The sequence below is a fragment of the Empidonax traillii genome, unplaced genomic scaffold (genome assembly GCF_003031625.1).
Source record: "Empidonax traillii isolate 1590-97213 ecotype Southwest subspecies unplaced genomic scaffold, ASM303162v1 scaffold2460:size23898, whole genome shotgun sequence".
Taxonomy (NCBI): Eukaryota; Metazoa; Chordata; class Aves; order Passeriformes; family Tyrannidae; genus Empidonax; species Empidonax traillii.
In genome coordinates this window covers 10,946-23,898 of record NW_020957653.1, presented here as the reverse complement: position 1 = coordinate 23,898, position 12,953 = coordinate 10,946, and the positions used below count along the sequence as shown (strand labels likewise).

The 12,953-nt window shown below is 59.1% G+C and overlaps 1 protein-coding gene across 1 annotated transcript; it reads right to left on the bottom strand.

The window, feature by feature from the left end:
* Positions 1-218: 218 nt before the first annotated feature.
* On the bottom strand, positions 219-12,953 carry LOC114071944 (rab GDP dissociation inhibitor beta; the record flags this gene model as incomplete). Its single annotated transcript, XM_027909833.1, has 8 exons — positions 12,784-12,953; positions 4,930-5,037; positions 4,239-4,338; positions 3,452-3,586; positions 2,165-2,363; positions 1,687-1,818; positions 937-1,036; positions 219-390 (listed from the first exon to the last, which is right to left on the bottom strand). Coding segments are annotated over exons 1-8 (991 nt in total), but the record flags the coding sequence as incomplete, so codon positions are not given.

Below are 12,953 nucleotides of genomic sequence, written 5' to 3'. Positions count from 1 at the left end.
CCTCCCCCTCCTCCCCCACTTCTCCCTGGCTGGGGCACTTCCCTCCCGCAGGTTCCTCACAGGGTTTTCCCCCCCAGGCTTCTCCCAGCTCCCCCATCCCCGCTCTGAAGCGAAGCAGAGCCCTGCTGGGGCCGGAAGATCCCGGGAAGGACCCCAGTGCCCATTCCCGGCGTGGTTTCCCCCGGAGCGCGTGCCCGGCCGGCCCAGCCGCCACCCACCTGATTTTCGGTTGACCTGGTTCTGTGGAATGATGATCTGGCACGAGTTGGCGTCGTTGGTGTTCTTGATGGGGTGGCTGAGGATGCAGATGACCCGGATCACCTGGCCCACCTTGGTGACGCGGTCTGACACGTAGCTGGGGTCGCAGATGAGCTGCTTGCAGCGGGCCACCTGCCACACCGAGGGCCAGCCCACGTCAGCACTGATCCTGTAACTGCTGACCCACCTGAAGCCCCCAGCCCACCCACACTGGCTCACACCGCGCCCTGGTGCGGGTCGTCCCCTCCGCTCCCACCCGAGGGGACGCGTCACCGAGAGCTCCCGTGCCCCCTGCTCCAGTCAGGAGCGCCTGGAGAGCCTCCAGGCGGCTGCCAGCATTCCCAGTTTATGTCTCCAGGTGCAGAAGCAGCTGCAGGAAGGCCACGTGCCAGCTGTCCAAGGGCAGGGCTGAGTGTCGGGGTCAGACACAGGAACAGCCCCTTCCTCATTTCCCAACCCTGCCAGGGCGTGGACGCTCCATCCCAACCCCTGGAGCGGGACTGTTGGATGGATCCTCACCCCAGGACAACAACGTGCCTTAAGTGAGCTGGAGAGCAGCACCAGCCCCTTGGGAAAATGGGATTTCCACTACATTTATTCACATTTGTGACCAAAAGCCTCCGTTTTTAGGGAAAACATGGAGGGCAGGGAGTAAGGAATGAAGGCAAGGGACTGTACCTCCCCTTCAGACTTCACCCCGACCACTTTGCCGTTCTCGATCACGATCTCCTCGATGGGCTTGTTCAGCATGTAGGTGCCTCCGTAGATAGCGCTGAGCCTGCAGGAGGAAAGTGCCCTCAGTCCCTGCACAGCTCCAGGGTGGGTTTAAAACTGCCCTCAGTCCCTGCACAGCTCCAGGGTGGGTTTAACAGCCCTTCCACAGCTCCAGGATGAGTTCAAACTCCCCTCAGCCCTTCCACAGCTCCAGGGTGGGGTTTAACACCCTCAGGCCCAGGGTTGGGTTTAACTCCCCTCAGCCCTTTCTACAGCTCTGAATTCGGGTTTTATCAGCCATTCCAAGCCCAAGTTTCTCTTCCACTTGGACAAACCCCTCCTCAGGCTTAAAGCTGTTCCAAACCCCCCTCTGAACCCCTCTGTGCCAGGGCCCAGCCGGCGCTCAGGGCCAGCTCCCAGGGCAGTTCCATCCAGCTGGGAAGGACCTGCTCGGTGCATCCCCCCCCGTGCAGGAGCTGCAGGACACACCAGGGTAAACCCAACCCCTGGATGGAGTGGCTGCTGCACACCCACACCCAGCACCGCGAGACACGGGCCCAGGAGCAGGGAATCTCCACAGGATTTGTTCTGGATCAAGGCCCTGACGGCACCATTCATGACCAGAGTGCTGGGATCTCGGGAAGCTGTGGCACTGGCTCCCCACACCCCACCCTGATCCCTGCAGGAACGGGGATCCCACAGGCTGGGACTCACCTGGCAAAGCCCTGGGGCAGCTCTCCCAGGCCGTACAGGGGGTACAGGTAGGGGCTCTTGCCGTACCGAGCCAGGGACTCGCTGTACAGCTTGATCCTGTTGATGGTCTCCTGGCAGGGCTGGTCCAGGTAGCTGCGGAGACAGTTACGCCCCTGGGATGCTTCCCAAGCCCGCAATTCCGGCGGGATACACCTCCCCAGAGGTTTCCCTCCCACCCCCAGCTGCTCCCGCTGGGTGTCACCAGTTCTATCAGGAAGGAGGCGCTGCCCTAACCCAAGGAATGCTCAACGTTCAAACAGCTGCCCAAATTCCAGGATTTGGGGCAGAAGTGATTCCAGTCTCGGCATTTGGGGCAGGAGTGACTCTGACGGGGATCTGGGGCGGGAATGACTCCGATCCCAGGATTTGGGGCGGGAGTGACTCCGATCCCGGATTTGGGAGAGCCCACAATTTGGGAGTGGGATTTGCCCCCACTCACTCGTCAGTCCTGTAGAGGGCGAGGGCGTGGCCGGTGAAGTCGATGACGTCCTGGCCCAGGTCGAACTTCTTGTACACGTCCCTCATGGTGGTTTTCTTGGGGTCGACGCCCTCGAAGGTTTTGGGGTCGTTCTCGTCGAAGTTGGCCACGTAGACCAGGAACTTCCGGAACCGGCGCTTCTCGAACAGCCCCATCAAGCCTGAAAACGAGGGGTGTGCTGGAACTGCTGGACACACCATGGGGCTGCTCCGTGGCCACACGGGGGGAGGAACTGCTGGGGGTTCCACACAGGGAACCATGGCATGCTCTGGGTGGGAAGGGACCTTAAAGCCCGTCCAGTTCTGACCCCAGGGACACCTCCCACTGTCCCAGGTTGCTCCAGCCTGGCCTTGGACACTCCCAGGGATCCAGGGGCAGCCACAGCTTCTCTGGGAAACCCATTCCAGCCCCTCCCCACCCTCCCAGCCAGCAATTCCTTCCCAATATCCCATCTAACCCTCCTTCAGCTTAAGCCCAGCCCCTTGTCCCATCAGTTCCAGCCTCAAACACGAGACTGGACGAGGCATTTTCATCCTCCCCAAACTGGGAGGCAAGACTGGGCTTGCTGGAACAGGAGGGCCGAGGCAGCACCTCCTGCTCCTGCCAGGACGAGTCTCTCAGAGCCCAAACCCAAGCAACAATTGATTGCTTCACCAAACAGGAATATCTGCCACGAGCAAGGCTCAGACCTCCTGACCCGGAGCCCTGACTGCAGGAGTCACTTCATCATCACCAGACTTTGTAGAGATGCCATGAACACATCCCACACCTGGAGCCCCTGGAACGCCCTCCACCAGCTCCTGGAGGATCTCCTAAGCCACTGTGAAGGAGCAGTGGTTTTATGGGAAGAGGGGTGAAATTTGAGCGGGTTTGAGTTGTAATTATCACTCCAATTCGCTCGGGACGTTTTTCCACACAGGCAATTCCACCAAGGATCCACTGTTAAGTATTTATGGCAGAGCTGGGAGCACCAACTCCAGACATAAAAACCTCCTATTCCACCACATTCCCACCAGCTGGGCCACGGAACAGGCAGTTCTGTTGGGAAGCTCCAAGAAAAACCATCACTCGAGGCTTGGGAAGCCCAAGGCTCCCTCTCCAAGTGGTGTTTAAAGTCAAAGAGGTGCAGGAGAACCCTGAGGATGCTCCTTAAAACATGAGGAGCATCAAGAGCATCCCAAGACGTGGGGTTTGCCTCTGTTTGGGGCCAGGAGGCCCAGGAGGACACAAGGAGCTGCAGCTACTCACTGGATGCCAGAGCTTCTGCCTCAGTGGAGGGCACCTTGTAGATCTTGCCCCCCTTGTAGACGAAGCTGCCCTCGATCACCTTGAAGTCCAGGTAACGGGTCACTTCTGTGTAGAGCAGCATCTTGACCAGCTGACCTGGGGGAGGGGGTGGCACAGGTCAGGCAGTGGGGCCGCAGCCAGAGCCGCTCCCGAGGCAGCTCTCCCAAACCCACTCCAGCTGAGCTGGGCCTGGAGTGAGCGGGCCTGGCTGGCACCTCCCTAACCCTGAGCCAGCCTGGCCCCAACCAGCCCCTGTGCCCCAGGGATGAGTGCCCAGCACAGCCCCTGTGCCCCAGGGATGAGTGCCCAGCACAGCCCCTGTGCCCCAGGGATGAGTGCCCAGCACAGCCCCTGTGCCCCAGGGATGAGTGCCCAGCCTGCTCCTCGTGCCCCAGGGATGAGTGCCCAGCACAGCCCCTGTGCCCCAGGGATGAGTGCCCAGCCTGTCCCCTGTGCCCCAGGGATGAGTGCCCAGCACAGCCCCTGTGCCCCAGGGATGAGTGCCCAGCCTGTCCCCTGTGCCCCAGGGATGAGTGCCCAGCCTGCTCCTCGTGCCCCAGGGATGAGTGCCCAGCACAGCCCCTCATGCCCCAGGGATGAGTGCCCAGCCAGCAGTGCTTGGGTTCTGGCAGAGGGACTCGCCAGCCCCGGTGGCACTGCCCCACAGCGGGCTGGGGACTGAGGGTGCCAGGGGGTCTGTGCCAGCCCAGCCCCCAGCAGGGACCTCTGCGGGCCCAGGGGCGCTCACCGTTAGCCATGAGGAATTTGGGAATCAGGTCCACGTTCCAGTCTCTTCCCCGCCCCATGGATTCTGGTGGAGTCCCCGGCAGATTAAACCTTTTGTAGAGCTTTGGAGAGAGAATACAGACCTCATTATAGCCTGGGAAACCTCCCTGGGGGTCACTCCTCCCACACATGAACACACTTTCCACCCCCACGGCTCCCAGCAGAACACAGGCCCTTCAGAGCTGGGTTTTGGCCGGAGTTTTAGCTCCAGTTTGGCTTCTGATGCAGCACACACACACACCCAGGGAGCTGGGACAGCGAGAACCAGGCAGGGTTATTCTGCTCTTCCAGCCTTTCTTCCTCCAAGACCTAAAGTTTGGGAATTTAAAGCCTGAGGAGACGAAATACTGTTTAACATGAGGTACCTTAGTCAATATTTACAACTTAGGTGGGGTTTTAACACCCAGCTCTGGATCCAGGGCATTACAGCTCTGCAGTGCTCCATGCTGGAATTCCAGCTGGGAATTGCAGAGAACAAGTCTGTCTGTAACAACAAACACACACTCGTGTCTCCCCTTCTATTAACTGGGGAGGAAGCACCACAAAACATCCTCGCTCCAAGGAAACCCTGCAGAGTGATGACATGGAAATCCACGCCTGGGATACCGGGAATAAAGCCCCTTTCCCAACAGTGGTGCCAGCTCCACACTTACATCTTCCAGGGGGGTAATGGATGCACTTTCCCCTCCATAGTAGGAGTTGCGATCCATGTGAAGGACCTTCTTGCCGTTCACGGACATGATCCCGGAGAGGATGCATTCCTGCAGGAGGGAAGGGGTGCAAGGCACGGGTTAGTTGCTCTGGAGCCTCCTCCTTCCCAGTTTTCCTAGGGAAGAGCATGTTCAGACAGCTGGCTGTGTGCAGGCACCTGCAATGCCCCGTGGACAGACACAGCAGTTGCCTCCCTGGGGAATTCAGACACCTCCTGGAGGCAGATGAACCCCCCACCAGTCTGTGCTCTGGGCAGGCCACCAAGGGGTTAAAGCTACACAACCACCACCTGCACTGAGGAAGTTTCTGGGAATCTCATGCATTTGGGGCAGATCTGGGAAATCTCTCCTCCTAAGCCACCACCTGTCAGTTTAAGGATGAGCCAGCAGGGGCATGGAGTCTTACTTGGACTTCATCAGTCTCCCCAAACCTCAGCCATTAATATTGGCCACACCGGGACACGTGGGAGAATCTACAGCTTCTCTTTATCCGTTTGTAAAGAATAAATTAGGGCATTTGGGAGGTTTATCACCTCAGCAGAGGCCTTGCTCTGTGTGCAGAGATCCCTTGGAGCAGCAGTTCAGCTGCTGGCTCTGAGACTCGGCCCAGAGCACACCCAAGCTGCAACCTGCAGAACCAGCCGAGGCCTCCCTAAATCCCACAAAACACTGACTCTGCCCCAGCTCTGGCATTCACAGCCAAAGAGCTTAACGAAACCTCGAGTGTTTGCGTGCTTAGGACGGCTTAGCAGGGAGGTCTGACTGATCTTGCTGTGTCTCAGCTCCCCCCAGGAGCAGACCTGTCTGCGCTGAGCTCCTGCTCACCAGCAGCCACATCTACCCGGGAGGTGCCAGCCACGTCTCACATCAGGGCTGGCTCAGCCTGGCCTACTGGAATGGGCTTCAAGGTCCCTTCCACCCCCAACCATTCCATGACTCTGGATTCAGCACTCAGCCTGTAACACCCCCCATCCAGCTGCTGGGAGAGGTCCCCACTCCCAGGAGTGGAGAAGACGCTCCCTCACAGCTTGGCCCTCCTGGCAGAGATCTGTGTCTCTGTGAGATCCTTCACATCCACTCCCTGAGCACCTCACCCAGGACTCTCCTCCTGTGTCCCTCCCCCAGTGGGGTTCAGGAGCTTTATTTCCAGCCCTGGCCAAGGCAGGTGTCACTCGGTCACACAGGCTCACCACAAACACCAGAAGTCTCCCACTGTGCGCTGTTTACACGCTGTGTAAATCCTGACTCCAGGCAACCCTCGGTGCAAAGGAAGCTGTAAAATCATCTACAACTTCCCCGGCCACGGACCAAGCCCCTCCAAGGCAGCTCTGGGGGGGTTCCTTGGTTCTGAAGGTGTGGGGGTGGCTGGCAGGGACTGCTGGCACGAGGATTTGCTGTTCTGCTGCTTCCAGGTGGGACAGCAAGGCACTGCTGCCAGTCTGTCACCCACCAGGGTGCCACCCCAATCCAGCCACGGAGCCGAGGACAAAGCTGGAGCTGCCCAGGGCACAGCAAGGACACTCCAGAGTGAATCCCTGGGGTCGAGGGGCGACGGCAAACACGGTGCCCACGTGGCTTTGTGATCACCACGTGGGTGGTGGAGAGCCGGTCACGGCACTGCCCACGAAACCTCCTTCCAGCACCTTCCACCCGAGTCCTGCGAGGCTCCTGCTGCTTCCCCACACAGGAGAACGAGCAGAGAGCCCAAGCCCTGTGCTAAGACACCACTCAAGGGCTGAGGAGCCGCAGGAGTGAGAGTGGCTGCAGGGTGTCAGCTCCGCTGTCACTGATTAACCACGTGTGACGTGGGGCTGCCTCCCTCCTCTGCCAGCTCCTCACAGCCCCGGGGTCGGGGCCCTGCTCCCCCCTGACATCCTCTGCCCCTGTGACATCTCACCAGCTCTGCCAGATGGTGGCACAGGCTCCAAGTGGCCACGCTGGAGCTGAGCCACGAGGGAGCCAACCAGGATTTCACACCAAATGAGTATCAAAGGGAGGAATTAAAGCCACAGCAAAAGCTGCTGAAGTTCCAGTCACTGCCCTGGCTGTCAGCTGATTTCCTTCCTCCATTTAACTTCAAAGCAGCCCGTGCTCCATCTTCCCAGAAATGCACACAGCGAGCCTGTGTCCCTTCCCCAGCCCGGCTCTGGGTACCAGCAGAAGATGGAAGAGCCCTTTAGCACCTCCTCCATCTTATTTCATACCCATCAAACAGCCCCACGGGCACTGAGCTGGAGACACTCGGCTCCTATTTCATCCCAGGCTCGTTTAACACGGCCCTTCCATCCCCCGGAATCCCACTGAGCCTTTCCCGAGCCATGAAACACACGGGGTGCACAATGGAGTCATCCTCCCAGCTCAGCAATTCCTCTGCAGCTCTCCCCGGCCGCTGGAACCGCTGGATGTGTGTCCTGGCCTGGTCTGGGGGGGAGGCAGTGAGGAAAACAAACAGCCTGGGCTGATATGGGAAGGGCTGGGAAGGGTTTCAGCTGCAAGTGAAAAAAGGGAAGCATCAAGAGTTCGAATCTGGAGGGGCTTGGCTGTGCAGAAATATCAACATGGAGCAAAGAGGAAGGCAGAGCAGCTGCTGAGAGCAGCAGCAGCACACAGCAGGGAGAGCTCCAGGTATCCAGAGGAGCACGCTCTCCACGGAAAGCGCAACCCTGATGGAACTGTAATCCAGAGCTCTGCCAGGACAGCTCCCCAGAGCTCATTGTGTCTCAGGGAACGACAGAGCGAGCCCTGGTGTCTGCAGCACCACCCCGGCCGCTGAAATGGTTGGAGAGCTCAGCACCAGGGACAAACGGGCACTGGGGATGTGCAGACAGCACAAACCCACGGCAAAAAACAACAGCAGTGACCTGAAGGTGCTGCTGTTTCCGGGAGCGTTTAAGACCGTCGGCTCTTCCCTCGTGTGCAGGGGTTGGTTGTGAATAGACCTTCAGCAGGCAAGAGCCTCGAGGAATGGAGGGAGGCAAGGAGGTTTCCATGGATTTCCTCCAAGTAGGGCGGCAGCTCGGAAAGGCTCAGCCAGCGACGGAGAGCCGAGCCAGCGCTGCTCTGTCTGAGCAGGACAGAGCACGGGCCCTGTGGCTTCCACAGCAGCCTCTGCCACCACCAGGGCTCTTCCTTCCAAAGGCAGGGCCGGGCTGGGGCCAGCAAGGCACAGAATTTGGGGTTGGGAGGGACCTCTGCAGATCCTCTGCTCCGGGGGACACAGGAACTTGTCCAGTGGGTGCCAACCCATCACACACTGGATACATCCACCATGCCGGATTCCAGCATGATCCAGAGCTCTGCTCCTCCTACAAACTGCCAAACAACCCCTCATTGCACCTGGACAATCCAGAGCTCATCCTACAAACCCCTCACTGCCCCTGGACAATCCAGAGCTCATCCTACAAACCCCTCAGTGCCCCTGGACAATCCCCATAGCTCATCCTACAAACCCCTCAGTGCCCCTGGACAATCCCAAGCTCATCCTACAAACACCTCAGTGCCCCTGGACAATCCCCATAGCTCATCCTACAAACCCCTCACTGTCCCTGGACAATCCCTGAGCTACCAGAGGACGGTGAGTCCCCACTTGGTCCTCGCAGTCACTTGGAGGTGCTTTATTTACACGAGGCCCGTGCCTGCAGGACTAGATACACCCTGCCCCAGAGTGTGGTTGCTCTGCTCCCACAGAAAGTGAATGTGCATCCCTGAGATGGATTTAAATAGCTTTAAGGCAGGGAGGCAGCTGGCAGGTAAGGAGCTTAGTTCAGCCTGCAAAGAGTGAAACCCCAGCAGTGTTCACCTGCTGGGGCTGAACAGAAGGGGCTGATTATCCCCAAAAGTCATGGAAAATAACCCACGTGGGAGAAGCACAGAGGCAGAGAAGGAACACCCGTCACAGGGCACAACACAACTCCCAGATATCCCGGTGAGGAACTACCAAGCCACTTCCAGACCTCCAGACCAGAGAGGTGCAAATTAAGGTGAGCTGAAAAGCAGAGGGTGAAAACCCAAGCCCAAGGAGTTCTCCAGCCTGGGATCCCCATGCCAGATTAAAACCTGTTTGCGCAGCAGGTCTGCAGGAAGATGATCCCTAATCCACGATGCACGACGCACATGACGAGCCTAATCACGGACCTTAAAGCTATTAGGGCTGCAGCACCTTGGAGGAGCCATTCCCACCAGGAATGAGGCAGCTGGAGGATCCACCAGCTCTGGGGCAGCAAACACCTGCCCCCAGCACAGAGCAGTTCATCACACTCGTGCAAGCTGGAGGCTGTTGTATCAGCAGTCACTCAGGACTACAAAGGCACTGGCATTATTTTCCCCCGAGTGCTCAGACACATCTCCCGAGCTTGGCACTGCAAGGGGGTCTCTGATTAGCACGCAGAAGGGAAAAGCTGAAATAGTTGGAGCGCCGGTAATCCCAGTCCTAAAGCTGCCTTAGTCCCTCCTCGTTGCTTGAGGAAGAGATTAACACCTGAAATATTCCTGCTGCGCTTCCAGACCCACCCCCGTGGAATTCCCACGTGCGCTCACGCAGGGGTGGCCCCACAGACCCAACCGGAACCGCCACCACAGTGGGTGTGTTTGAGCTCTTGGACAAAGGCTCCAACAATTCCTTTTCCCCCTTTAAACCGACACCTGAACCCTCCCTTGGGAAAGGGAAAGAAACCCCCTCAAAGCAGCAGCAGAGGCACAACCTCAGAGGCACAACCTCAGGGCTACAGCAGTGGCCTGCTGGGGCTCCGGGACCAGAGCCCGCTCGTGCCAGAGAACACCACCACAACTTCCAGGACAGCAAAAGGCTCTGTGGGAAACCAAAGAAACAACCGGAAGTGCTTCCACTTCCTTCTCCTCGGGAAACCTGACCAGACCACGGTTGGAAGAGCAACCTTCAGGCTTCCAGCTGGATGCCTCATCTGCCTGTGGAAGAGCCCTGCGGCCCAGCCTGATCCAGCTCTGCTCTGATACCACTTGCCAGCCACTGGAATTTTAGGATGGGGAACATCCTGGCTGCACCAGGACATCTGCTTTCCATTATTTTCCACAGCAGCTGCTCCAGAGCAGACGAAGTCCATCCTAATTAGTATTTCAGAGGGAAGACCAGCACATCATCGGTGCCCCTGCACATTCCCAGGCTCTGGAGTTTGGTCAGCACACCTCAAAATAAGGCCCAAATTTATTTAACTCGAATGCTGCTCATTAGCAGGAGCTTGTCTTAAAAGTGATTTCACAAGGGGCCTTTTGTCAAATTTACACTGGAATTTGTCAGTTTGAGATTAAGCCCCGTGTTCACCAACCTGATACCGCTCCCTCTAAAGCATAAATTACCATGTTAATGGAGTCGGGTCTCTTGGAGGCCCCTCCACTGGAAGCTCATTATACTTCACCTCCCCAGAAGGCCCTTTCCCTGCTTGGTTGAGCCAGGGACAGCTTTTAGGGCACACTCCAGCCTTCCCTATCCAAGGGAAGAGGGTTCTTCCTCCTGAGCCTTCCAAAGGAAGGGCGTGAGAGGGAGGAATGAAAGCAACCAGGAAAGTTGGGGTGTCCCCCACGGCAGCAGCTGGGAAGACGCTTCCACACTTGGCAGGTTTCCTTTGTGCCACATCCCAGGTTTGTTCCTGTTCTTCCCGACCCCCAAAGAGGGGGATGAGGACCCAGCTGTGCCCTCGGGGAGGGGTCCTGCGTGTCAGCAGCCCCGTCAGTCCCAGCCCCAAAACCACGGGAGGAAAGGTGTGGATTCCAATGTACTGCCCATCTCCGGGGAGAAATGGGGGAAATCCCCAGACATCCCTTTGTCCTTCCACCTTTCCCCGCTCACAGCCGGGAACAAAAGCAGGAAGGGCCGTTTCTCTCCACCGTGTGGGATTCTCTTCTCCCTCTTCCCTCACACAACGCCTCGTGTTTGTGACCTGCGAGCCGCCCTCTCCCGGGGTTCCAGGGATGCGGGAAGCGGGAGGCTCCTCCAGCAGAGTCAGGAGCGGCGGCACTGCCATGTTTTTCCCTGCGGCGCGGGCTGCATCCTCCACAATAGGACAAAGCCCCTCGGCGGCTCATCCCCCTCCCCGCGCCGCGCCCCCATCAGCTGGCAGCTCTCCTCAGGGAGCACCGCCATCAAGCAGGGAAAAGGGGTTTTTTTGGGGAGGGGGGATAAGGGAGATTTGACAGGCTCGCCAGCCTCTCCCATCCCCCTCCTGCTGCAGTCAGGCTGGATGGAGCCGAAGGCTGCAAAGGCGGAGCGGGAACGGGGATGGAGGGGGGGGATAACCACGGCTGCCTCCACCCTGCACGGACCTGCAGCCACGGCACGTTCCGGGGGAGGAAGGATGTGTGAACGGGACAAAATCAGATAATCATGTAAAAAATAAAGGAAAGGCGATAAATCCCCGTCGGCGTTTTATTGTCCGAGTCCTCCCCCCGCCCCCCCCCCGCGCTCCCTCCGCAAAACAACCGCATTTCCTGGGGCCCCCCGGGAGCTGGGGGTATCCAGGTGGATTGGGATCGGGATCGGGAAGGGGGATCCAGGTGGATTGGGATGGGGAAAGGAGGGTCTCCAAACACGAGGGTGTGTTATGATCACGTAAAAACCCCACTGGGGGGGCCAGTGAGGGATGGGGGGAGAATCCAGGGTGGGATTGAACCCGGGGGGTGCTGTGGGAATTAATGACGGGGGAAAGGACCCTGGGGGTCCCTGCGGGGTCACACACCCCCAGGTAATACTGGGGATGGAGGGGGGAAGGAACCCAGACAGGGCTGGAATGAGGGGGGAAGGATCCAGGGTGGGATTGAAGGTGGGAGAATGAATGATGGGGGAAAGGATCCGGGGGTCACACATCCCAGATAATATTGGGGATGGAGGGGAGAAGGAACTCAGACAGGGCTGGAATGGGGGGGAAGGATCCAGGATGGGATTGCAGCTGGGGGGTGCTGTGGGAATTAATGATGGGGGAAAGGCTCCAGGTGTCCTGGGGGGGTCACACATCCCAGATAATATTGGGGATGGTGGGGAGGAACCCAGACAGGGTTGGAATGAGGGGGAAGGATCCAGGGTGGGACTGAAACCAGGAGGTGCTGTGGGAATTAATGATGTAGGAAAGGATCCAGAGGGTCCCTGTGGGGGTGGGTCACACACCCCCAGGTAATATTTGGGATAGGGGGAGAAAGGAACATGGGATTGGAATGGAGGGAAGGATCCAGGGTGGGATTGAAGATGGGGGGTGCTGGGATAATTAATAATGGGGAAAAGGACCAAGAGGGTCCCCTGGGGGGTCACACATCTCAGATGTGGGATGGGGGGGAAGGAATCCAGGCAGGGCTGGAAAGAGGGGGGAAGGATTATGAGGTGAGGATGGGATTGAAGGTGGTGGCTGCTGTGAGCATTAAGGACAGGGGAAGGACCCCGAGGGGGTCCCACACACCAGACCCCCAAGGTAATATGGGGGATGGGGAGGGGACAGAGACGCGAAAAGGGCTGAGGGAGGGCTCCGATGTAGAGGTGACAGCCGAAGAAAACGAGCCGAACGGGGTGAGAGGGGCGATAATCAGCTGAGACACTGCCGAAGGGACCCACCCCGGGGGGGCACCGGGACCCCCGTGCCCGAGGCGAGGGGGCTCGGACCCCGGCTGGGGAGGATAACCACGCGAAAGGACAGCGGGGCCGCGGTGGGTGAGGGATGGGAAGGGGGCTCAGCCGCAGGAGCCGGGGATGGCGGGGGTTGGGGGCGGCGGTGGGGCGGGGCAGGGCGGCGGCCGCCCGCAGCAGGCCCGAGGCGCGGGCGGGCGGCGGCTGCTCCTCACCGTGAGGCCGGTGCCCAGCACGATCACGTCGTACTCCTCATTCATGGCGGCGCGGCGGTGTCGCGGCGGGGCTCTCCGGGCCGGGGGCTGAGCGGAGCGGGCGCTGCGCGGGGGCCGCGGGAGCGCGAGAAAATGGAGCCGCCGCCGTGAGGGGACCGCGCCGGGAGGGG